This window comes from Electrophorus electricus, chromosome 24 (genome assembly GCF_041902795.1).
Source record: "Electrophorus electricus isolate QZ-2024a chromosome 24, ASM4190279v1, whole genome shotgun sequence".
Classification (NCBI taxonomy): Eukaryota; Metazoa; Chordata; class Actinopteri; order Gymnotiformes; family Gymnotidae; genus Electrophorus; species Electrophorus electricus.
Genome location: NC_137520.1, coordinates 13,945,971 through 13,970,373, shown reverse-complemented (window position 1 = coordinate 13,970,373; position 24,403 = coordinate 13,945,971). Strand labels below are relative to the sequence as shown.

Below are 24,403 nucleotides of genomic sequence, written 5' to 3'. Positions count from 1 at the left end.
CTCTTGTCTGGTGTTTGTTCGGTGCTGGTCCAGATAATAGAGACTGGATCCATGTCGGTATTGGCCCATTGTGCCAAAAGCCACTAGACCAGATCCGTTTTATGGATCCAGACCAGAACTTATGTGGGATCTGCGCCAGGTCTGGGCTAGATAATTTTTGCTATCTGGGTACTATCACCATAGTTACAAGTTTCCATTTAAATGTAGAAAGATAGCTGTTAATACATTATCTTATTTTACAGAGGTGAGGTCCTCTTTGAAGTAGCCTATTTACATGTTTAAATTGGTATAATACTTAAGTCAAGGGTATTTGCAATCACCCCTTGAGTTTTGTTGTGCATAAAGGCTGACATGGTATATTCAGAGTGTCACACACAATTATTTCTTTTAACCTACTTCAGGATTATAATGCACTTCTGTATTGTGTCACAACCTTTTTGTGACATTTACCAGACCATTTAATAATCTGTAATTGAGCCTACATCAGATAAGCAAAAAGAACAATCTCTCTGCCAGTAGTTTCATATGCCATATTCAGAAAATCAGAATGATGAAATTCTATAGTCTCAATTCTTATACATTAGCGTTTTTATGCTCTCACACATCTCTTCAAAAACTGGTGTCAGATTAAATAGGCTATTTATCAATGTTGTTCCACTGCATTGTGCTTGCGTACAAAGGCGCAGACTTGCATGTACTAATCAGTCAATATTGCCCTCAACCGGTGACTCATTGTTTGTGCTCAGTGTGTTTAGGATCGACCAAAAATGTAGAATTTCGAGTCAATCTCTGGGGACACACTTTTAACATGAAAGCCAGTAGGCTGGCCATATTCTGTGGCCTGACTGAAAAACTTCTGCTAATCAGGTGTGAATGGGATAAGTGGCTCGCTTCCTGAAATCGATGTTTGCATGTTTGAACAGTAATTTACCTTTTTATATAGAGCTAATTGTTGCAGGGATATTTGAGACAGCACGTACAAGCCTGCAAGTAACATTGTTTAGACTGGTTTGATTTCTTCAAAAATATTTAACGTATGAAATTTGACGTGACGTTATGTTACGTAAATTCATTCCAAACTTCCGTGTGTGGCGGGGATATTTGGCAAGCGTCACACCCTAATTAGACTTGAACACAAGGCGGCTTTTCCAGGTCAGCCCGAGCTGGAATGGTGACATCTAATTAAAAAGTGGCACCTTACACTTTAACGCATCAACACTGGTCTGCATCTATCTCGTTTCCATCTGTGAGTATGTATTCATTTGGTCAAGAGATTGTACTTTCATATAAAAATTCCACATTTTTTAGCCATTAAAACTGCCGGATGTGACTGAACGTACACTCATTCACATACGCAGATTTATTTAATTTTTTGTTCAAATGATCTTGGATTTTGGAGGCTACTTCTCGTGGGTCAGTGTAAAACACTGTTCGGACGGGATTAATTTTACATGGGGTCGTTGGATAAATTATTTTTCAGTGATCATGTGTAATTGTATTTCCCTCCTCCCTGCTATGTTTCTCCTAACTCTGCACTCGGCTGATAATTTTAGTCCTACAAATCTCCATGATTTTCCAAGCAGGTGTCGCCTCGCGTTGGAAAGAATGTTTTTGGCCGCTGTGTGAGATTAGATAACCCAGAGCCTATTGGGATAAAAAGGACATGGGCTGCTTTTGAAACGTTTCACTAGAACTGATTTTCCTGTTGTTGTAGTTGGTAATGCTGCAACGAGTCTTGTCACGCTCCCGGACTCACCCAGTAATGAAAGATTAATGATCTTTAGATTGCAGTAAAGCCTTTTTCTGAATTGGCATTTGATTTTGAAATAATAATAAAAAAAAACCCAAAACAACAACAATGAAGTGTGACACTAAAACATGGATCACATCAGTGCAGCATATAAACATCATAAATCCCATTTGAAAAAACAAAGTAAAACATTTGGGGCACATCCCTAAGCACAAGAAGCTACATGGCACATTTTTAAGTAACCTAACCACACTGGCAAAAACACGTTTGGTTGCAAGTGATCTAATTTGGGGACCTTTACTTACATAGTTTCTAACACATTTGCTATGCCATGTCTACCTTTAGCCAATGGACCCCCTGACACACAGCATGGCCAAGGTGTTAGAATCTTAATATTTTTTCACCACAAAAAAGGACAGTTTTCTCTCATACCAGCCTGTCCTCCATGACTTTAACACTTCTTACTTTCAGTTGCAACATACACTTGCACATGACCACCTAATAATAACTGGGGAAATGACTTTCACATTCATGGCATTCAGCTGATGCTTTTATCCAAAGCGACTTACAGTTATGACTGAGTACAACTTGAGTAATTGAGGGTTAAGGGTCTTGCTCAGGGGCCCAACAGTGGCAACTTGTCAGTGGTGGGGCTTGAACCAGCAACCTTCCGATTACAAGTCAAGTACCTTAACCTCTGCCTTTTGAACCACTTTTCTCTGATTTATGCACTACTCTTGAACTACAAGCATTTGTAATCACGCGCTACTCTTGGCCTTCACTCTAAGATTGTGACTGATGCTGAGAAATATTTATTTGCCAGGATTCCATGGACTAATTTGCTGAACTTATACTTTATTTGTGTATACCAGGTACAAATAATTGCAGCACACAATCTGCAATGACGCACCATGGAGAATGTGCTCCGTTGTCTAAAGTGCCAAGGTGAGAACTGCGTATGTGAACCTTTTTAAATGTTTTTTCCTGTTGCTTTTATATTTATATATATATATATACACACACACACACAGAGAGGCAGTCAGAAAGAATTGCTCAGATGCACATATGCCATGCACGGATGTTTAACAAGTGTCGATGTTTTTAATAGATCTGACCATTTCCTTTTATTTATTTGGTGTTTGTGATTTGTCACCGCTAGAGACGTTGTATCTGTCACATAGGAACAATGTAAGCTGCACTCAGTAACAGTCGCATAGGAACAATGTAAGCTGCACTCAGTAACAGTCGCATAGGAACAATGTAAGCTGCACTCAGTAACAGTCGCATAGGAACAATGTAAGCTGCACTCAGTAACAGTCGCATAGGAACAATGTAAGCTGCACTCAGTAACAGTCGCATAGGAACAATGTAAGCTGCACTCAGTAACAGTCGCATAGGAACAATGTAAGCTGCACTCAGTAACAGTCGCATAGGAACAATGTAAGCTGCACTCAGTAACAGTCGCATAGGAACAATGTAAGCTGCACTCAGTAACAGTCGCATAGGAACAATGTAAGCTGCACTCAGTAACAGTGTCCTCTGCGAAAAAGCTACTCTAGCAGGGTTTTATTTCAGCCAAGTTGGATATTGCAGTGTGAATGGAGGAGAAAGAGAAAGCTTGTGAAAGTATGTCCAAGCAGTGTGAGGCAGACAAAACTAGAGTAGCACCTACAAAACACTGAAAACAGACCTGGCTATCCTATGTTTCATTAACTTTTTTGCTGTTTAACAGAGATCATACAGTTAATAACATGTTAGTCATTTGTTTTGACATCCTATATATATATTTTATCATTCAAGGTTGGCCAAGTTGGATGGACCAAGCTGTGTTTCAGTCAGAAGCTCCAACTCAATATTGGAGCCAATAGAATTTAAACAGGTATCCATTTCTCTTACACAAAGGTAAGTATTTCCAGTAAAGTCTTGGAGACATTTCTATGTAGAGGAATTTGGGCCAAATTGAATTGCAAACATGACTGTTGTGGTTTGTATGGAACCATATCATGGACCATGCCTCAAATTTGGCAGCAGGCTGCAAATGGACAGTGATTTACATTTCATTGTGGCATGAAAGTTGCTTTGTTCTTGACAGAAATGTAATGATGTGTACTGTGTTTTATGGCATGTTCACTAAACCACACAGTGGAATGTGGTATAGTGAGATGATGCTGATGGCATTTCAAGGTGGTTCACATCCAGTTCTGACACATGCAGCGTTTCATTCGTTAAATACAAATTCACACATATTGACTTTGTCTTGAGAGACAGGCTGGTGCATCAATTCAATGGTTCTTTTATGTTTCGCTTTTTGACTTTGTCCACATCACCATCGCTGTATTTGTATTTCACTGTGTTCACTGTAATCGATTTTCAGTGAGGACTGTCTGAAGTGGAAAGCAACATATGTCAAGATGTCTAGACATTTTAATTCAGCATTTCAGTTTTTAAATGCAAATGCCTGTGTGTTGTCTTCAGTAAAGAGATCAAATGACCTCAGATCAGTATAAAAAGGTTTTGCTTTTCATTCTGGCACCTGTTCCATGTGTTGCTGTTAAAGTGATGTCATGACATACATACATTTCTACTCCTAAAACTATTAGGAATAGCATACTGAAGTTTAAAAAAAACATTTTAATGTACTTAAGTTTGTATTTTTTAGCACTTGGTGAGAGTGAAGGCAACAAGTTAGTTCCACAATCTCTCATGTTAACTGAATTTGAGTTTAAAACCCTGTTGTTGCATGATGAATATATCTTTAAAAATGTTTGGTGATTGCTTGATGTAGTATATCCACAGGACCTTTAGAAGAACAGTAATTTGACATGTCTATGTTTTTAAGCTCATGTAAACAGCCAAGCCCGTTTTCTGGGGAACCTGTCTGTGATCCAAGTATGAGGGCATCATCAAAACCTGAATGTGCAACATCAATGACGAAGCACATTTCTACTGACTTATGGTAAATTACTAACAAAGTATTGTCTTATTACCCTCTCCCTTTTCACTGCACACTCAGTATTTAAGACACAAATATGTATAAATTACCATTTATGATATATCTATGTAACTAGTTTTCAATCTGGTTTTCGCACCCTGCACAGCATCGAGTCTGCCCTCGTAAACGTTGTCAACAATTTGTTGCTGTCAGCCGATGCTGTATTTCTCAACATCCTGGTTCTCTTGGATTTATCATCAGCTTTTGATACTGTTAATCATCTCCTCATTTCCAGACTGTCATCTGTCGGTATCTCTGGCCTAGTCCTTAACTGGTTACAGTCATGCCTTGCCAATAGACAATATATTGCAATGGATTCTCACAAGTCATGCATGGCCTCTGTTAATTGAGGTGTTCCCCAGGGAACTGCACTGCTCCTCTTCATCATATACATTTCCACACTTGGCAAGATTAACCACAATCATGGTCTTAGATTTCATTGCTATGCTGATGATATTCAGATCTCCATCAACACTGCTTGCCCCTCTGCTTCTGCCCAGGCTCTTAGATTTAAACTTGGGCTGCTTAATTACTACCTAAATTTCAATGCTGATAAAACAGAAGTCTTATTAGTTGAAGCTAAGTCACTACTTTCTCGTGTCTTGCATTTCTTTGTGGACACTGAAGGTGTTGCTATCCAGCCAATCCAAGTCATTAAAAACTTCAGTTCTATATTTTTCTCACCCTTGAATTCCTCAGTCGCATTAAGTTCATTATTGAAACTGTATTTTACCATCTGTGTAATATTGCATGCTTACGCTCAGTGATGGTGACTATAAAATGTTGACTAATGCCTTCATTTGCTCCCGCACTGATCACTGCAATTCTCTTTTCTTTGACCTTCCTGTCAAACTGATTTAACCGTCTCCTGTACATCCAAAACTCAGCAGCTAGAGTCCTTACCTCTACCAACCGCACTGCCATATTACACCTGTTCTCCAACGATTGCACTGGCTACCTGTCATTTCGCGGACAAAGTACAGGGTTGTTCTTCTCTAACCTTCAAAGCTCTACATGGTCTGGCTCCTGGCTATCTTTCTGAACTTATTCTTTCATACCATCCCACTTGCACACTTAAATCTTCCAACACTGGACTTCTCACTGTCCCCCAAACTAGACATTCAACCATGGGTGGGAGATCCTTCAGAATGCTCTACCTCAATCTCTCCATTCCTGCTCATTACTGCTTAAAACTTTCCTCTTCTCTTTACCCATCTTAACTTTTCTCCTGATTCCCTAAAAATGTTTATATTACTTACTGTAAAGCATGCTTGGGCACTATATAAATCAAACTTATTATTACTGTTAAAGGTTTTATACAATATACCTTGTTTTTGTCTAGGAAACGATCTGTTTGCATCCCTAGTTCAGTACCTTGTGGGGACTCAGAAGCAGTGCTGCAACATAAACGTAGGCTAAAAGCAAAGTTTCAGTTCATTTCCAATGATGTTTTGAGACAAGATCATGCAGCATCCCTGAACGATGTTTACACAGAGCTCTACATCATAGAGAGTGACCGCAGTAACGTTAACAATGAGCATGAAGTGAGACAGATTGAAATAATATCCAGAACACACACAGCTGTGGAAATTCCCATCAAATGCAATGATATCTTCAGTTCCTTAAATGCAAGCAGCAAAGCCATTCACAGTGTGATGACAAAAGGCATTGCTGGCATTGGAAAAACGGTGTCTGTACAGAAATTTGTCCTGGACTGGGCTGAAGCAAGAGCGAATCAGGACATGGAGTTCATTTACCCACTTGCATTCCGTGAGCTCAACTTAATGAAGGAGAAGCAGTTTAGCTTGGTGGAACTTCTTCAGTATTTTAGAATGGAGATTCCTCAAAGAGGAGATTTTCAGGACCACAAAGTTCTCTTTATCTTTGATGGGCTGGATGAAAGCCGCTTTGCTCTAGACTTTCAGAACAATGAGAGGGTGTGTGATGCAACAATGCGAGTCTCCCTAGATGTCCTAGTAACAAACCTCATTGGTGGGACGCTACTTCCCAGTGCTCTTCTCTGGATAACTTCCCGTCCAGCAGCGGCCAATCAGATCCCTCCTCAGTTTGTTGACCTTGTCACAGAGATACGAGGATTTAATGACCCCCAGAAAGAGGAGTATCTCAAGAAGAAAATCAATGACCAGAGTCTGGCTTGCAGGATCATCACACACATTAAGTCCTCAAGGAGCCTCTTCATCATGTGTCACATCCCTGTCTTCTGCTGGCTCACAGCAACTGTTCTGGAGACATTGTTGGGTTCCTCAGAGGCAGGAGAAATTCCCAAGACACTGACTCAAATGTACATACACTTTCTGCTAATTCAGACCAGAGCTAAACAAAGATACTTTGACAGACGTGAAGATGGTCTAGCAGACGAGGACATGATTGTGAAATTGGGGAAACTTGCTTTTGAGCAGTTGGAAAAGGGCAACATCATCTTCTATGAGGAAGATCTGCGAGCCTGTGGAATTGATTTCAAGGAGGCAGTGATCTACTCAGGAGTGTGCTCGCAGATCTTTAAAGAAGAGCATGCTATGACTCAGAGCAAGGTCTACTGCTTTTTGCACCTGAGCATCCAGGAGTTTCTTGCTGCTGTGTATGTGTTTGTCATGTGTAATGTCAACAATTGGAATGTTCTTGATGAAAAGAGCTGCATTATGGTAGATCTTAGTAGGCCGGCACTGTGTGAGCTGCACAGGAGTGCAGTAGATAGAGCATTAAAAAGTGAAAATGGAAACCTGGACCTTTTCCTTCGGTTCCTTTTGGGTCTCTCCCTGGACTCCAATCAGACCCTCCTGCAGGGTCTGTTGACAAAGGTTCAGTACAATTTTCAAAGCCTAGAAGCATCAGTTGATTACATCAAGAAAAAGATAGAGGAGAACTCCTCTACAGAGAAGTCCATCAATCTATTCCACTGTCTGAATGAACTCAACGAGCTCTCTTTGGTAAAAGATATCCAACACTACCTGAGCTCAGAGTGGTTCTCCAAATTCTCCCTCACGCAGTGGTCAGCTCTAGTGTTTGTGTTACTGACATCAGCAGATAGGCTTAATATATTTGACCTCAAGAAATACAGCAAATCGGATGAAGGTCTCCTGAGACTGCTGTTAGTGGTGAAAGCTTCAGAAATCGCTTTGTAAGTAGGCTATGTCCTGTATATATGAAAATATGGTGGCATGGCTGAGTCAGCAGGGCAGAGTCACAGCTGCGGTGAATCATTGGGCAATTAACGATTGAGACTGTTGAAAAGTGATAACTTTTGAATTATTTATTTTCTTGTTCCAGTTTCTCCCCTTTAGCAGTGTGTTTCCTATGGCCACAACACTAAGTGGTTCTGTTTTTAGCTTTTTCACATCTCCACCGGTTTTATCTGCCTCTTACTGCCTTCACCTGTGTCTCACATCAAGTCAAATTTATTTACATAGTGCTTTTCAACACAACAACTTTACAAATGCATGAGTCCAGGTCCCTAATGAGCAAACCAGAGGCCACAGTGGCAAGGGAAAACTTGGCCAGAGTACATGCATTATGACATTCTGTTTAGTCTAAGTAGCCACTTGTGTAGATGTGGGCATCTCAGCTGTTCCACTGGGTCTAGGGTGGGCGAACTGGTTCTGCATCTATCGGAGTAGATATGCCGGCAGGATGGATATAGCAGCATCAATTCATCTTGTTTCTCTCTTGCTGGTCTGTGTATTTATATCTGTGCTTCCCTGTCTTTGCTGTTGAGTGTTTTTGTTTATATGTTCTCTTCATGGTTGGTCAGTTCAAGAAGGTTCTTGGTTCTAATGCTAGTGTTCTCTGAGTTTTTGTTTGTAGTTTTGTTTTCCAAGATCACCTTTTCAGTCTCTGCCTACTGGGATTATGGACCTTTACCCAATTTTGGGTAAAGTTCCCAATAAAACACTCATGTATGCACTTGACAAAAACAACAAAAATGAATCAATCAAAAATATAAACAAAACAATAAATATGTAGGCTTCCATAAATCTCACCAATTTTAATTACCAATTGATTCACCTGTGATGTCTCTCTGCAGATGCCACACCCCTGCTTTCACAAAGTTAAAAAAAAAAAAAAAAAAAAAAAAAAAAGTAATGAAATTTAATGTATTCTCAGGTAAATTAAGTGATTTATCTCAAATTTTAGCAAAGTATGTTTAAGATGATTTAAGACGCTCCGAAGGTTGATGTATAATCCCTTATATCCATTCTTATATTTGAATTGGCTTTATATCTGGCCAAATGAACCTCCAGATGGACTTCTACCTTTTTTCAGACTCAGTAACTGTGGGCTCTCAGAGAGGTGCTGTAAAGCTCTGGGCACTGCACTTGAGTCCTCAAACCTGCGAGAGCTGGACTTGAGTGGTAACTCGATAGGAGACACAGGACTGAGGCGTCTTGCAGAGGGGCTGGGAAATGCAGAAAGCAAACTGGAGAGAGTCAGGTAAAGCTTTGTGCCTTTAATGTTTTGCCTTAGCTGGGCCTTTTTACAGAGCCTGCTTCTCCTAAAGGGTGAAACTAAAAATGATTTTAAGGTGAAGTGAGTATAACTTTATATATTGCTTCCAAATGAGAACTAAAGAGTGTTATTCTGTACAGGCCATAGTGACCTTTGTGTTAATGTCAAAACTGGCTTATTTTTGCTGCTCATTTTAAAGATGGATTTCATACATTTATTGAAATCCTATGCATCTGCTCATTAACACACACCTACTTCTGTTATAAGGTGTATAGTCAACCTTGTATTCATTTACTGGATAACACAAAGAAAAGAAAGCCACACCCACAAGCTTTGTTTGGTGTATAGGTGTAAATCCAGGAGAGATGGTCAAAGCTAAGGCTTTCTTGTCTCTGCAGGCTCTCATACTGTAGAATTACACCACAGGGCTGTGCCATTCTGGCAACACGGCTCATTCCAAAACTGTTACTGCTAAAAGAATTAGACCTCAGTGACAACAGCCTGAGAGAAGCAGGGATTCGGATACTAGCTACTCAACTGAGGAATCCACACTGCAAAATAGAAATACTCAGGTCAGTGTATCTAGTCATATAGATGACATGTATATGATGCTAAACCGAAAAGCCATTTTGGTCTGTCTGTTGGATAAATGTAAAATTAAGTTACAGGACAGCTTTGTGGCACACTTCATTAAATGAAAGACATGGCAACAGACAGGGAGTCTCTCCACATGTTTTGGCTTGAGTCTTCATCAAGCAGAGTCGCATATTTAAAAAAAAAAAAAGCCTTTATTTAGACATGTGACTGACAACGCGTCACACGTTGACTTTCCTTGATGAAACCTCATACTGAAACAGTTGAGAGATTTTGTCCGTAGTCATGTCTAAATAAATGCTTTTTAATTTAATGAAGAGTGCCATGGAGAATTTGTTTTACAGTTTTTGAATCCCAGTCCTTAGAGCACCTAGAAGGGAAACCTATTTCCCTTCTAGTAGTACTCTGGTTTTTGTAAAATTAAGTGAATCTGGTCTTTATGGCAAAACAAAAATCTCATGAATATTTGAGCTGCTTGCTAGTTAATTATGATGCATTGTTCTTCAGTAGAAGGAACCTTGTATTAATATGTAATATGAATGACTTCTCCCCCTACTGGTAGACTGAAGGACTGCAGAGTGACCCCTAATGGAAGCACTGCACTAGCCTCAGCTCTCAAGTCTAACCCCTCACACCTGAAAGAACTGGACCTGCACTGGAATAACCCAGGAGACAGTGGAGTGGAGCAGCTTGCAGCTGTTGTGAAGGATCCACTCTCTAAATTGGAAGTGCTTTGGTGAGAATATTATGTCACATCCTAAAGACCAGAGTTTCTCAACCCAGTCCTTGGGACCTACCAGATGGTTGCACATTTTTGTTTTAACCTACTGTGTTGGGAACTATGGTAGAGCAAAACTGTGAAACAGGGAGAAGGATCCTGAGAACTGGGTTGAGAAACACTGCTATAGACCAAAGTGGCATCACTTATTTTATTTTTTTAAATGACTTGTTTGTCCGTACACCTCTAGGCTAAGTTATGGTTTGCTCACGGAGAAGTGCTGCGAGGCACTTGCTACAGCATTCAGAAGTTACTCTTCTGTTTTAAAAGCAGTGGACCTGAGCGGTAACTTAATAGAAGACACAGGAGTGGAATGGCTCTCCAGTGGGCTGCAAAGTCCTCAGTGTAGACTGGAGATACTGAGGTCAGAGCCCCTACAAACCTTTGTCATGCCTGAAACACCTTTTCAGACTGTAGTGCCAATTGTTTTTGTCTGACTAAAATCAGATTTTAATACTCAGAACTATGTTTTAGTTGTCATAAAAAGATGCAATGGGGATGCAGAACTGACAAATCATATTCCATGTTTTATCCACTTAGAAAGAATTGTAGATGCAAATGTAAGATTGTGTGGTAATGTAGACAACCAGAGAAAAACCTGTTTCCACAGGTTGGCATTTTGTGGAATGACAGAGAAGGGGGCTTCTGTTTTGGCCTCTGCATTTGCGGCAAATCCTGCAGCCATCAGAGAGCTGGACCTGAGTGAGAATCCCATTGGAGATTCTGGACTAAAAGCACTCTCTCAGGTGCTGGAAAATGTCAAGTGCAGACTACAGACACTAAGGTAAAGTTTTAGAAGCATTTATTATTATCAAAGCTTTTGTACTGTAGTGTGAATGGGAAGTATGCAAAATGGTGAATTTCTCTATAGGTTAAGAGAGACAGGCGTCACAGGAGAAGGCTGTGTTGCTCTTGCTTCAGCTCTTGCTTCAAACCCCATCCACCTGAGAGAACTGAATCTGGGTAACAATGACCTAAGGGGCACAGGAATAAAGTTCCTTTTTGCTGCCCTGGAGGATCACAGTAGTGCAATTTTAAAACTAGAGTGAGTGCTTTTGAAAAGTGAAGCAAAAACATTTACATCATACTACATGACAGCCAGTATTAGATTTCTAAAATTGTTTCTTTCCACCAGGCTGAACCAGTGTAGCTTAACCACAGGATGTTGTGACTCACTGGCTTCTGCTCTGGGGAAAAAGTTTTCATGTCTGAGGGAGTTGAACCTGGGATGCAATAACCTGCAAGACTCTGGTGTGAAGAGTCTGTGTGCTGGACTCGAGAGTCCACATTGTAAACTGAAGACTTTGAGGTGATATGTTTTAAGGAAACTTGCCAATCATAGTTGCGTTTTGGCCTGTGCTTATAATGTATTCTTCTGATGCAAATTTATTTGTAGTTTATCTAACTGTGGAGTCACTGAGGAAAGCTGCACAATTTTAGCATCTGTTCTAAGTGGAAAACATGCAATTCTGAAAGAACTGGACCTGAGTGAAAATGACCTCAAAGACACCAACATACGTCAGCTCTCAGCCTTAATGGAAAATCCAGACCACAAACTGGAGAAAATTAAGTAAGTTAACCCAGTGGCAGTTGCAAAGTTTTCAATTGAGACCACTTAAGTCAACAATTTACAACTAATATAAAAGTACAAGTAATATGCTGCTGCTTTTTAATCTGTTAAATTGTCTTGTAATGAAATATTGCTCACAAACATACCATGTTGTTTTCCTAGCTTGTACTGAATGACCATACTACATGCAGGGGCTCCCAGGGAACAGTCTTACTCCAATGGAAAGGAATTGCTTTAGTAGTCTATAAATGGCATTAATATTCTCTCGTATTGAATGTTACTGCTTCACCTTCATGTTTATGGTCGTTGACATCCAAATTTAAAAATTTCCTGGTATTTGTACATTAACAATGATTTTTTTTTTTTTTTGAGGCAGTGTTGACTTTACATAATTACTGTAAATGAAGTTGTTTGGGCAACAAATGTAGATGTAACCTGATTGGTTAAGGTCAGTTATTTAGTACTTCACATTGAACTGTATTTATATAAACTTTGTTAAACTTAAACTATGACCTATTTAAACTATTTAATATTACCTTGCATATAAAATATTCTGCCCTTAACAGTTGACCTATTTAAACTCTCTACTATTATCTTGCATATAAATTATTCTGCTCTTAACAGTCCTGATGATTGAAGGATTAAAAATTTCACTTAACATGGTGGAACTGTCATTTGAAAAGGCATTTTATGTACTTGGACAATCCACACCATTCTTGTCGGGTCGCTCCCTACTACTACAGTCAGGATCTGCCCACTGAGTTACAGAACAGCTAACAGCACAGCAACAAGTCCACTACAGTCTCTAACCATGCATTCATAACTTCTAAAAGATGTTTAAATGTTTCATAAAGAGGGTAGAAAGTGCTGCCTATTTTAACTCATCGATAATTATAGGCAGCGTTCTGCTCACCATTATCAGTGGTTCCCCCCCCCCCCCCCCCAAATACACAGGTACATGTCTTTTTTTTCCTTTGTCTTGCTTTGCCTCCCCTTTGCGAATATCTGCTCTATATTATGATTAAATTGCAGGCCAGGAACATTGCAATATTTTTCATATCATAACCCTTTCCATTCCAAACCCTACATTTCAATTAAATATGAACAAGGAAGATTAGAGGGTGTAGAGTCCTTTTGAGGTTACAGAGGGCTAGAGTTGACAAACTCCGTTTCAGGTAAATTAATATATTTTACATGAACTCTTATGAACAAAATATGTTAAGATGAGACAGGATAAACTGTAAAAATAATATGCACATATTTACACAGCTGATCAAAGTAACAGTAAACAGTCACATAGTATAACAAACAAGTGCGACGGACAGAAAATTTACCAATTGAGATGTTCAAGGGGAAGAGAGCATTTCCACCGTCACTAAATCCATCAGTCAGTATCATCTTAGCTGGATATTACAGCATCGCTTGACAAATTTGGTAGAGGTAGGCGAAAGTCATTTGACCTGAATAGGTCTGCACTTCACTGTAGTTGGGAGTCCTCAGTTTTAAACTGGTTCACAGGCGCCTGTGCAGATGCTCCGTGGTCCCGCTGACACAGATATTCATGTGCAGTGGTGGTATGGGGAGGTCGCTCACCAGTAGAATGTCTTGGTGAGGAAGCTAGCAGCAGCGTTCAGCCAGCTGCCGCTCCCGTCCTGTTTGGCTCCGGTGCGGGAGATGGCACGGTCCATCTCCTTCTCAGGACTCTCGTCTTCGGGCAGGTAGTCTGGCAAGTGGGTGTTCTCCTCTACCTGTGTGTCTGCTGTGCTGAGAGGGATGAGAACCTGAAGGCAAGGATGGCAGCATTAAAGGAGGTCAGTAAATGTATTGTTGCATGCAGTGCAATGTAAATAACTTCAGTTATTCTTAGAACTATAAGCTTAAGTGCCTCTGAATGGTACCATATGGTCAGTTTTGGCGAGTCCTAAGTATGATGTGGTGTGTGTACTCATGTGGTTTAGGATTAACCATCATTAGTTAGAGTTGATCAGAAACAAAATGGATGCCATGGGAATCTCTGTTTACTTTTATAGCCTGGAAAAATAACTAGCTAAATCAACCATAGCCTACTTTTACATCTGGTGAGGGACACAGCTAATCACACCAGAACAGGCTTGTTCACAAAATAAGCATAAATTGTACAGCCAACACACAGATTTACTACTTAATAACAATAACTTACCACTGAAGATGTAATATCTGTTTTATCTACCATATGTTTTTCATTGATGCCAGACTCAGACATTTGTGGAAAATTCAGGTTTCTCATTGGTAATTATAACACAGCTCATGTGCACTCATCTCATAATTACAATATTTGACAAGAAAAGGGCAAGTTCTCCCCAGTTCAAAAGGCAAGTCTCAATTCACTCTGTAGTGTACATCCCTACATGTGACTGACTGACCGGCACCTCAGGCCAGCACCCACCTCCTCACCAGTCTCACTCTTCACCACTTGCTGGGCTACAAGCACTTTAGTTGCAGCGATGGCTGAGGCCAAGCTCTGTGGTGGAGACACAGGTTACAGGCTGTAGAGCAACCATTTCACACTGTATATGCAATATACCAAAAGAGGCAAATCATCTAATGGTGATGGAGCTAAATCTCAAAACCACAATCACAAACCTCCTACTGGGATATAAAATGGAGAGTAAGGCCGAGGTGTTGCAGTACCTCAGTGGGCAGGTCGGCACGCACCCGCACAGTACACCTTTTCAGGGCCAGCTGGAAAGTGAAACTGATCACTCCTTTAACCTTCAGGAGAGCCTCCTCACAGACACCTCGCTGGTCCTGTACAAAATGCCACACACCAGGAAAATCTGCACATGCTCCACCTTGCAATTAAGAGTCTGAGGCCTGTTACTACACTAGCCATCTGTCCAGCCTGTTTTACATGAAAGAAGCACAAAGCACCATTTAGAAATGTGTAGTGAACACAACGTAAACGTTTATATCAGTACAGGTATCAGCAGTGTGCTGGTGCATCAATGAGGAATAAGGACACACACTTACTGTGCCATCCAAGCCCTGTATGTGCAGAGTGACTGTTTTAGCCTTTTTGTTGGTACTGTTGATGAAAAACTGAGGTTTATTCCTCCTCCTCTGTGGCTCTGGAGTACTAAAAGTGTCTGTGCTCTCAGGAGCACTCAACACTCTGTGTACATCTTGTGTGAGCTCTATAATATCACCATTCGGTCCACTCCTGCATGAGAACAAGGGAAATGAGGCATGCAGAGTTCAGTGAACTTTATTCTGGAGTATTTTCCCATAGACAGTCCACATTTTTGCATAGTTCCAAGTATACCTTTTCCATATATTGAGTTTTCTTAATTTATTGATGCAGGTGTGTTTGGAAGCAGGGCTAGAGCCAAAACCGGGACTGTGTGGGGGTGTCTAAGGACTGTATAGAAAGATGCTGGTATACTACATAAGGCAGCACAAGTGTGCAACTCACTTCTCCATCAGTGCCTCCAGGCTCACCATCATGCCAAGTTCATTCTTCATGGTGTTAACATTTTGAGGCAATTCTGCAAGGTATCTCAGAGTCTGAATGAAAATGTGGCATGTTAGTTTTGGGCTGAAACCAAAGGTTTTCATCCAACACTTGCACCTTAACATTCCATGTTCATTTTGTAAGGACTGTTGCAGTTCATGTAAAATAATTATTCATAACATGTAACATGGGTGTCAGTGTTTCAAGATGAGTGCTTTAAACATTCATGCCTAGTTTCTTTAGTTTCCACATTACACCTTTTAAAAATTATAATATGTAGCTAACCTAAGTGAGGACAGTATGATGGACAACAGTGGACATTAAGCAAACCATACCTGCAGAGTGGCAAAAAGAACCCGAGGGTCTTTGTGGTCAAGGAACAGCACAAGGCCAGGAAGGCAACCCTGGTCCTGAACTATAGCCTCCCGGTTCTGAGGCTCAGAGGCCAGGTCGCGCAGCTGGGTCACTACTGACAATGCATCCATCATCTTACTTGATCTTTGTAAGCTTTGAAGAACAAGGTTTGGATTGGAGAAGCAGGTTTTTTTGGAGAAAAAAAAAGTTAATACAGGCACATTCTAGAGCTGTAGAACTGTAGCTAGCTATGCAAAACCAGAAATGAAACTGTTACTGTTGGACAACCATTAACTGGGTTTAACAGTAAACTCTGCATGGCAATTTCCTTGCTTGCAGTGTTATAAGTCAGTGCAGTATAACCTAGATAGAATAAAATCTTGCACGTAGTCGTGTGCCAGTACTCTCAATTTACTAATTTTTTTTTTTTTTTTTTTTTTTTTTTAAAACCTCATCAGATGTGGGAGCCTGCTTAGTAGAACACAAAAATAACTGGATAGCAAATGTTTTCCACCTGGTTTTGTCACATGTAGTGAGCTTTCAAGTACCTTTCAAGATACCCAAGGACACTGTACATGAACAACAGAATATAATAACGTAAAACCAATATAAATAAAGATACTTTATCATTAAAAAGAAAGAAAAGAAACATGATGAAATCAAAATAATTTAACTATAGTATAAACAGACATGGGTAGATCTAGAATAAATGTCATTTATTCAAATGATATTTATTCAGGGGCCAAGTATGAGAAAGCAACTGGAAGAGAGATATTTCAGACATTTTTTGAATGAGGAGATGGAGATACAATATCAGAGGTGTAAAGGGATAGTGTTCCAGAGTTAAGGGCTTGCCATGCTAAAAGCCCCATATCTGAAAAGATGTAGCCTGGAGGGTGGGATATAAAGTAGTCGTTAGAAGACCAAAGCAAATGAATATGTATGAAGAAGAACAGAATGGCAAGGAGGTACCAGACCATGTAAGGATTTAAAGACCATAAGAAGGATTTTGTACTAAATGTGAATGTGGACAGGAAGCCAGTGTAGGTGACCATGAACAGGAGTATTATGTTCGGACAGTCTGCTATGGCTGACCAACCAGCTGAGTTCTGGACATATTGCAACTTCTGGAGCCCATAGGTATGAAGCCTGAAGAGAACAGCATTGCCGAAGTCCAGTCTGGATGTAATAGAAACGTGTCTACAGAATGGGATAGGGTACAAAATGACACCAAGATTCCCAACTTGGGCGACATAGGACAAAAAGTGTGGCATAGCCAGGCTAGAGTGCCCAGGTTTTTAGAAGTAGCTGGAAATGCAGGTAGTATGAGTAAATGACAAAGTAAGTGGCTCTAAGTAAGAGCATCTGCCAAATAATGTAAATGTAGTATGGCCTCAGATTTTTCGTTATTTAAATTTATATAGTTCTTAGCTATCCAGGTCTTTGTCAGCCAAACACATAATTGGAGCATTAGGTGGGAAGAATGGGTTTAGTGTGTTTGTAAATGTGCGTGTAATCCTCATAGCAGTAGAACTGCTAAGGATCTCGTCAAGCGTTAATATGTAGATAGTAAAACGTAAAGCGCCAGGAACTTATCCCTGGGGAACACCATGGGATCAGACCTAAATGCTGCATGTCTCCAAGGTATGACCATACCGTGTCAGTACGGTGTCAGAGATGCCGACCAAATCCTCAGGATTGTGCAGCACATTATGACACTGTGTAAAATGCAGTATAGAGGTGCAGGAGAACAAGTATATTTAGATACCGAAAGTCGGCTGCAACCAACAAATCATTAGTAACTCTAACAAAAGATGTTTCAGTGCTGTGGTTAGCTCTCAACCCTGACAAACTCTTCAAATGGGTTGTTGGAAAGTTCGTGGTCTTTCAACTAGGAGGCTACCACATGCTCACTGAAGGTTAGAAACAGCTAACGTTCTCTCGTACACCACTGCAAATCACCCCATCGAATTCTAACGCTATAGCTAGCTATCGTTAGCTACCAGTATCCTCTAGATATACTATCTACGTTTAGCTTGTTTCCACAACTAGGTAAAACAAGTCAAGTCACTAGGTAAAACAGGCATCTCATTCATTTGAGATGCCTGAAACAATTGAAGCTATTAAATCTAGTTAGCTAGGGTCCGCTAACTAAATTAACGTCAGATGTGGTGCTGCCTTAATACGTTTCCTCATTATTTTGTACATATACATTAGCAGATAACCTAGTAACACAGCAAAACGAGTAGAAGTGGGTACCCACAATCTTAAATGCTAGCTAGTGTTAGCTTATCTTAACTATCCTAGCTTGCTAGACACAACGGACCGTTGGTTCTGTCTCGAGCTACCTAGCAGTTTGCTAGAAGTGGCTGTCGAGCAAGTGTACTTAATTTAAATCATACTATTGCCGACATGTATGTGTCTGTTTTACTTTATGTAATCCGTATTACCATATATTGAACTATCATATCTCACATTTATTTCCTCCGAAGAACAAAATGTTTTTGTTACAATGTCCTTACCACTACTTTGCCAGCGTCGCCGGTCACAAATACGAATTTCGTGCCTACGCTTTCCGTGGGACATGATTGGTCGAACGTCTGTCTCGACGACGCAACATTGCTCAACATAATTGGGTGAACGCGCAAGCGTGAGTCTGTGGTCCAATCGCACGCAGTCTTGCTCAAATGGCTTTATTTGAGTTCACCTGCCTGGTAATCCTGAGTAAGTTTGGGAGGTCGTGTGAATTATTCCTTCTTTATACTTGTATCTGTGTAGACAGTTTTTTTTCCGCGTTTTCGTTGTGGCAGTGTCGTGTATAATTAAGGCCGTGATTCGGATATGTATGTGTGTCATATGTGCTTTGTGTCTGTACGACTCGTTTTGCATGTAACCGCAGTCGAGCCGTTATGATCAGCGAGTAATAGCTTAGCTTAGCTAGCTAGTATTAGACTAACCCTGATCATGTTATAGTCTAAAAACATTACAGCCATAGCTAGGTTGTTCTCATAATTGGCAATATATTTATATATATCTAACGGTGTTTAATTATTTTTCATTTCAGAGACGAACGTGATGCAGTTTATTTGATCTGTCACGTCGCGTGCAGGAAGGTGGTGCTGCAGTGTGCCACGGTCTCGCTCGTGCCCATTCCGCTGTCAGCAGTGCAGAAATTCTGCTGACAATTTAAATTCTCTCTGCCGTGGAGTAAAAAAGTATACTGACAATGTCTCTGCTAGAAGACCTAGTCTATTTGCTAAGATATGTCGTTGAATATTTCGGAGTTCCTGCCGACATGGTAATTAACCAAATTGGTGCTGTTAAATGTTTGGCATCCGACTTCCTTTGTCTCCCCCCCCCCCCCCCCCCCCCCCCCCCCGTGTAAATAAGTTTAATTACTGATGTGCTGTAATATGAAATATCCTAATGATGATAAAATCAATGTGCACTTGTCTTTTGCAGCTGGTTCCAGTTTGGGACACCACTTTGTGTGGACAGTATCGCAGCATCGTTCGAATGATTGGAACAAATTTACCTCTGGCGCCTTACCCCCGGATTCATTTTCAGGTAACCATGAATTCAGTAATGAGTATACAGTAACTGATCTGGGTGTACGTGCATAACCTTGATCCGTCTGTTATCTGGGCAATGCCCAGGTATCTAATGTTGGAAGACTTAAAAAAAATGTCTTGCACTTTGAAATGTGATGAGAGTCAGTAATCGATTTGCTGACGGTTTAAATGCATATTTAATGCGTCTTTTCCCTTGGTTCTTTCTGTCTGGGCAGATTCCTCTGCAGACGTCAAGGAGGCAGGAACACGTAGATGAATCCGTAAATGGCCGGGCCATTCCCTCACTGGAGGATGTGTTGTGGCTGGCTGAGGAAGAAGGAGACAGATCCACTAAGTTCAGGTAGTCAGGAAAAGAAAAGTCATACTCCAGTTCTTTGTGAAAATTGGATGTTTTACTCTGAATTCTTTTTCAGGAATCATTACTGTCTGCTTTGCTTGGTATCTGTTGTCAGGCTGGTGGACGTAGTTTCCCAAACATATTGTAGTGTCCTTTTGCTTTTCTATGTTTGTGTGTGTTTGTGTTTTTCTTCTACCTCAAGGGTTTAAAAATTACATATTTACTAATCATTAGAGATCATTTCTTATGCCATAACCAGTTGAGGACTGGCAGCCAAATTTTGAAAGCATCATACTGTCTTAAATTGTCCTCCCATCAATGATAGAGTTTGTGCTGCACTGAACTTGTGGAACTGGTCACTGTTTAATTGTTTTTCCTGAACTATGACTGGATTTTGGCCTTAAAAGCGGCATTGGGAGGATTTTTTTTTAAGCGGTAGGATATTTTAAGTTCTGAAGGGGGAAGCTGATTTTTTTTTTTCAGGCTCATACTGTGATTGGTCCTGCAGGGGTAATGTCCCTCTGAGGAATGCTAGATGGCTACGGGGGACTGAAGCTGCTCGGCCAGCATGTGGAGCTCCCCGTGCTCAGCAGGGGCATGTGGCCCAAGGGCTGAACATGCAACCCGAAGCCCTCCAGAAGATCTCTGCTCTGGAGGCAGAACTACTGCGACTGCAAGCTCAGATTGCCATGATAGTTGCCATTCCCACAGGTAGCCCCTCCCATTCTGAATCAAGAGAACTGGGACTTCTGTGTGTATGAGGCTGTGTGATCTGCCACTGCTTTTGATACTGGTTTTTTATTTATTTTTCATCCCTTTGTGCAGTTGACAGTCCTGGCCTTGGTGAACCTGCCACTCCCTGCTTCCACCCTGCGCCTGCTCCCGCCTTCACCTCCACACCTCTCTCCGTGCCGCCTCCACCCCCAGCACCACCCTTGCCTCCACCCCCTCCCCCATTGGCTGGCTTTGTGCAGTCCTCTGTGTCAGAGGTGATCAGACAGCGGCAGGCAGCCAGAAGAGGCAAAGCGGAGCTGCGTGAGCCCTCGGACGACCCTGCGGCAACTCCTCTCCCCTCCATGCTGGAGGTCCTGAAGGACCTGAACCAGGTTAAGCTCCGCACTGTGGAGAGGTATGTCTGTTGTTGCAGCCTCCTCTAAGCTTATGTGACCTTCAGCCAGTTTGGGTTGATCACTAATTACTGATTTAAGTTGCAATTATGTTCTATTAGCTAAACTCCAAGTATATTCATGATCCACATGATGTCATACATCAACCAAACAAGGTTAAATGGGAGCTCTGACTGCTCTTTGGTCTGGTGGTCAGAGCTCAGGTTTACCTCCTGTCAGCCCTGGGTTAGAGTCCTGGGTAGAGTGGCTGCCTTCAGCCTGCATTACAGCTTCCTAAATGAAATGGATAAGATGAACTCCTACAGCTGCTGCTGTGATGGAGTGATTATATGGCATCAGTGCCCATCAAGTTCCCCATGTATTGTCAAATTGGCAAAGTTTCCCTGGCAAAACAAGTTTCTGAGCTTTCACACTGGAGGTGAGCTCTCTGGGTTAATGTTAAATAGGAGTTTCTACAGTCCTATGCTACCTGCAGATTAATTCTAGTCTTATTTATTTTTGTTTGTTTGTTTGTTTGTTGCCCGCTTGACACCAATAAAACCTTTTCCAGCGTATGGAAAGTTCAAGTATTGCATTGTAATGAACATACATTTCTTTAAGTGGCTGAACTTTACCATTTTGCACTTTTAAGTAGCAGCATATTTTGGAAAAAGACTGCATGACCTGTTCATGAATTACACCCATTTTCTGATCCGCATCCTTGACTTGGCCACAAAAGCAGTATGTTTGTGTGACTGTAAGTCCTCCCCTGATCTGCATGTGCTCTGGCATTGTGTTTCAGGTCTCCGGGTGGGACCCCAATGAGGAAGAGAAGGAGTAAGGGGCTGGCATGCTCGTTGGACCCGGCCGCACTCATCGCCGAAGCTTTGAAGCGGAAGTTTGCGCACCGGCAGCGGAACAACTCGTTTGATAAGGAGAACCGCTCGGCGGAGCCTTCACCGTTCAGCAGCCCCGACACGCCCAGAGTAAAGCCCTGCTCTCCTGAAACAGCTCAATGCACAGCAACTGCTGGCAACAAGTCACCAAGGGGGTGTTTGTGCTTGTAGTTTGGTTTTCTTGGTCTGGGACCAAAGCAGAAGATGGTACATTGCTGTATTTTAGTCCTGGTTCACTGACACGTTTACCTCTGAAACAAAAGCTGTAAGGAGAAGTCATGGAATAGCTTTTATGATGTAGATTTTGTGACGATAACTACGGCGATTGTAGGCGAAGCAAAACAGTTCAGTATGCTGAGTTAAATGTGCTGGCAGGGGAGTATTTTTACAGTTGAAAACTCAGCCAAAACTGGCAAAATGCATTAAGGATGCAAACCAGCTCGAGGAATTTGTCCACTGCAGGAAAGTGTTTTTGAATACCTGAGCATTTTTGTGCATTTCATATTTTGGTACAGATTCTCATCACAGCAGGGTTCCTTTTAATCAAAACGTTTACCAAGTGTGAACGTACCCTAAGTAGACTCCTCACTCGATACATGTAGGAGTATGTGTTTAACCCTTTACAACCAAGGAATCACTGGTGGTTACAAGCTCTTGTCTCGACTTATCTGGATATTATTAACTGCATACTATGCATATTAGTTTCAAAGTAGCTATTTAATAATTCACAGTACTTGCTGAATGATATGCCTTGAGATTAATAGCTGCATGGTGAGTCTGGAGTTGAAGACGTGAAGGAACACCTCCAGCTTAAAGCTTGCTGTGCACTCCCCCACCTGTCTGCCAAGCCACGACGTTGGCATTGCCCACACGTCAATGTTTACAGCATAACCACATTAAATCCTGAAGCATTCCCCAACCCTTAGAATTGCCGCATGTGATCGAATTTAGTCATTTCACAGCAAGCCTCATGTCACATTGAATTATTACCTGAATATCAGCACGAGCAGTTTCCGTTCACATGGAGGTGTCTGTAGTGTGTGAGTCTGCTGATGGCACGGTCTGTTCAGTAGAGCTTCCAGTAAAGCTGCAGATGTTCCTATGCGAGATGAGGGGAGCAGCTGGGAAACAGCTGTTTGGGTACTGCACACTCCTGAACTGCAGTAGATGCCCTTTTTAAAAATGTATTTATTTATTTGTTTTTATTTATTATTTGCCTTTAAATAAGTGCACCACCCAGTGAAGAGAATTTGGTTTGTGTGTGTCTGTGGAGTAGATATCAGTCATCATGGGTCAGTCTTTGCAGTGTGCATATGTATGCGTACGTGTGTGCGTGCATGCGAGCAGGTGTGTGGTTCTTTTCTGACGTTTTGTTCTTTTGGTTCACAGGTCATACACCTGACAAGACGCAGTCAGGGGCGTGTTCACCTGTGACCCTTTACCCAGAGGTCATGCAGGAAGTGATGGAGACGTGTCTGCTGAAACGCCTTTGATGGTTTTCTCTCTGTTGCTTTTCTTCAGCCCCTGGGGTTTCAGTACCTTTCTTATTGTCATTGATAGAGGAGCTGGCTGTTATGCAACCCCTGCAGTTTCCCATTGATTTTGCTGTTTTATACAGTTCAACACTGGTGTTCATGACTCTTGTGTTTGCCACAGGTGTTTATGAATTCTGCTAAAAGTGTGAGTGAAATGTGAGCGGAGGAACCTGAGTGGCGTTGTAATTATGAGCTGACTGAGTTTGAACATTTTGATGTACTTCTGGTATGCCTTTGCTAATCTGGCATGCTTTTAATTTTTGTAATTATTTTGATATAAATGCTTTTGCATTTTTAGTATGTCTGCTGTGCTTGTAGATTGGTTCAGAAAACCAGGATCTGCCACACTGTGTGAGAGACTGTTACATACACTCTAGCCTGTCTAATGCATTTAATGTCTGGTGTTGCTCATCAAACCTGGTTTTTGATTGTGTGTGTACATGTACAAGTGTAAGCAAGGATTTCTGAGGATGATGGACAAACCTTTTATCTTTAAAAAAAATAAAAATCAGGAACTGTAGCTGCTCCACCCACCCATCTCCATCCATGCTTCTATCCTGTGCTGGGGTTCGGTGCTGGGGCTTTCAGTCATCTTGGAAGGTTGTAAACAGCCATCACATGAGTTAATCCTCAAAATAAACCAACTCAGTTCCTCTTACCTCTCCTGAGTGCTTTCATCCTTACGTTGCAGTAGCTTGTCATGCACGTCCCTCTGCCGGATCCAAAGAGCAAGAAACACCACCAAGCGTGGATCCCCCTAACACAACTAAGACGACATGCATCACAACTCTCCTCTGTCCTGGGGTCCAGCTAGTGGAATGAATGTCCACTGTCTGTCTTCAAGCAAAGCTTGCGTTCTTAACGCTGACCTATATATCACAAGGATGCATGAAGATATGTATGTCAGAAATTAAAAAGCACTTTTGTAAGTCACTGGACAAGGGCATCTACCAAATGCTGTACAT

General features: G+C 41.3%; 3 protein-coding genes across 5 annotated transcripts; 2 read left to right on the top strand and 1 right to left on the bottom strand.

Annotated features, from left to right (window-relative positions):
• The first annotated feature begins 1,110 nt into the window (after positions 1–1,110).
• On the top strand, positions 1,111–13,072 carry nlrp12l (NLR family pyrin domain containing 12-like). Its single transcript, XM_027025830.3, has 14 exons — positions 1,111–1,246; positions 2,623–2,695; positions 3,551–3,652; positions 4,590–4,706; positions 6,085–7,881; positions 9,024–9,191; positions 9,605–9,778; positions 10,363–10,536; positions 10,769–10,942; positions 11,189–11,362; positions 11,450–11,623; positions 11,714–11,887; positions 11,975–12,148; positions 12,311–13,072. Exons 2-14 carry the CDS (start codon positions 2,652–2,654, stop codon positions 12,318–12,320), a joined length of 3,456 nt encoding a protein of 1,151 aa, XP_026881631.2. The 5' UTR covers positions 1,111–1,246; positions 2,623–2,651; the 3' UTR covers positions 12,321–13,072.
• Positions 13,073–13,461: 389 nt separating this feature from the next.
• On the bottom strand, positions 13,462–18,557 carry armc1l (armadillo repeat containing 1, like). Its single transcript, XM_027025828.3, has 7 exons — positions 18,515–18,557; positions 15,974–16,145; positions 15,600–15,691; positions 15,158–15,347; positions 14,819–14,935; positions 14,574–14,648; positions 13,462–13,929 (listed from the first exon to the last, which is right to left on the bottom strand). Exons 2-7 carry the CDS (start codon positions 16,124–16,126, stop codon positions 13,738–13,740), a joined length of 819 nt encoding a protein of 272 aa, XP_026881629.3. The 5' UTR covers positions 16,127–16,145; positions 18,515–18,557; the 3' UTR covers positions 13,462–13,737.
• A 126-nt stretch (positions 18,558–18,683) lies between these two features.
• On the top strand, positions 18,684–24,096 carry mtfr2 (mitochondrial fission regulator 2). 3 transcript variants are annotated; one of them, XM_035522494.2, is made up of 8 exons: positions 18,684–18,716; positions 19,057–19,290; positions 19,455–19,559; positions 19,780–19,904; positions 20,410–20,612; positions 20,727–21,030; positions 21,810–21,993; positions 23,293–24,096. In XM_035522494.2, exons 2-8 carry the CDS (start codon positions 19,219–19,221, stop codon positions 23,335–23,337), a joined length of 1,038 nt encoding a protein of 345 aa, XP_035378387.1. In that variant the 5' UTR covers positions 18,684–18,716; positions 19,057–19,218; the 3' UTR covers positions 23,338–24,096. The 3 variants fall into 3 exon arrangements, with proteins under 3 accessions (XP_035378387.1, XP_035378389.1, XP_035378388.1); XM_035522496.2 differs by having other exon boundaries at positions 18,702–18,729; XM_035522495.2 differs by lacking the exon at positions 18,684–18,716 and adding an exon at positions 18,735–18,835.
• The last annotated feature ends 307 nt before the right edge of the window (positions 24,097–24,403 follow it).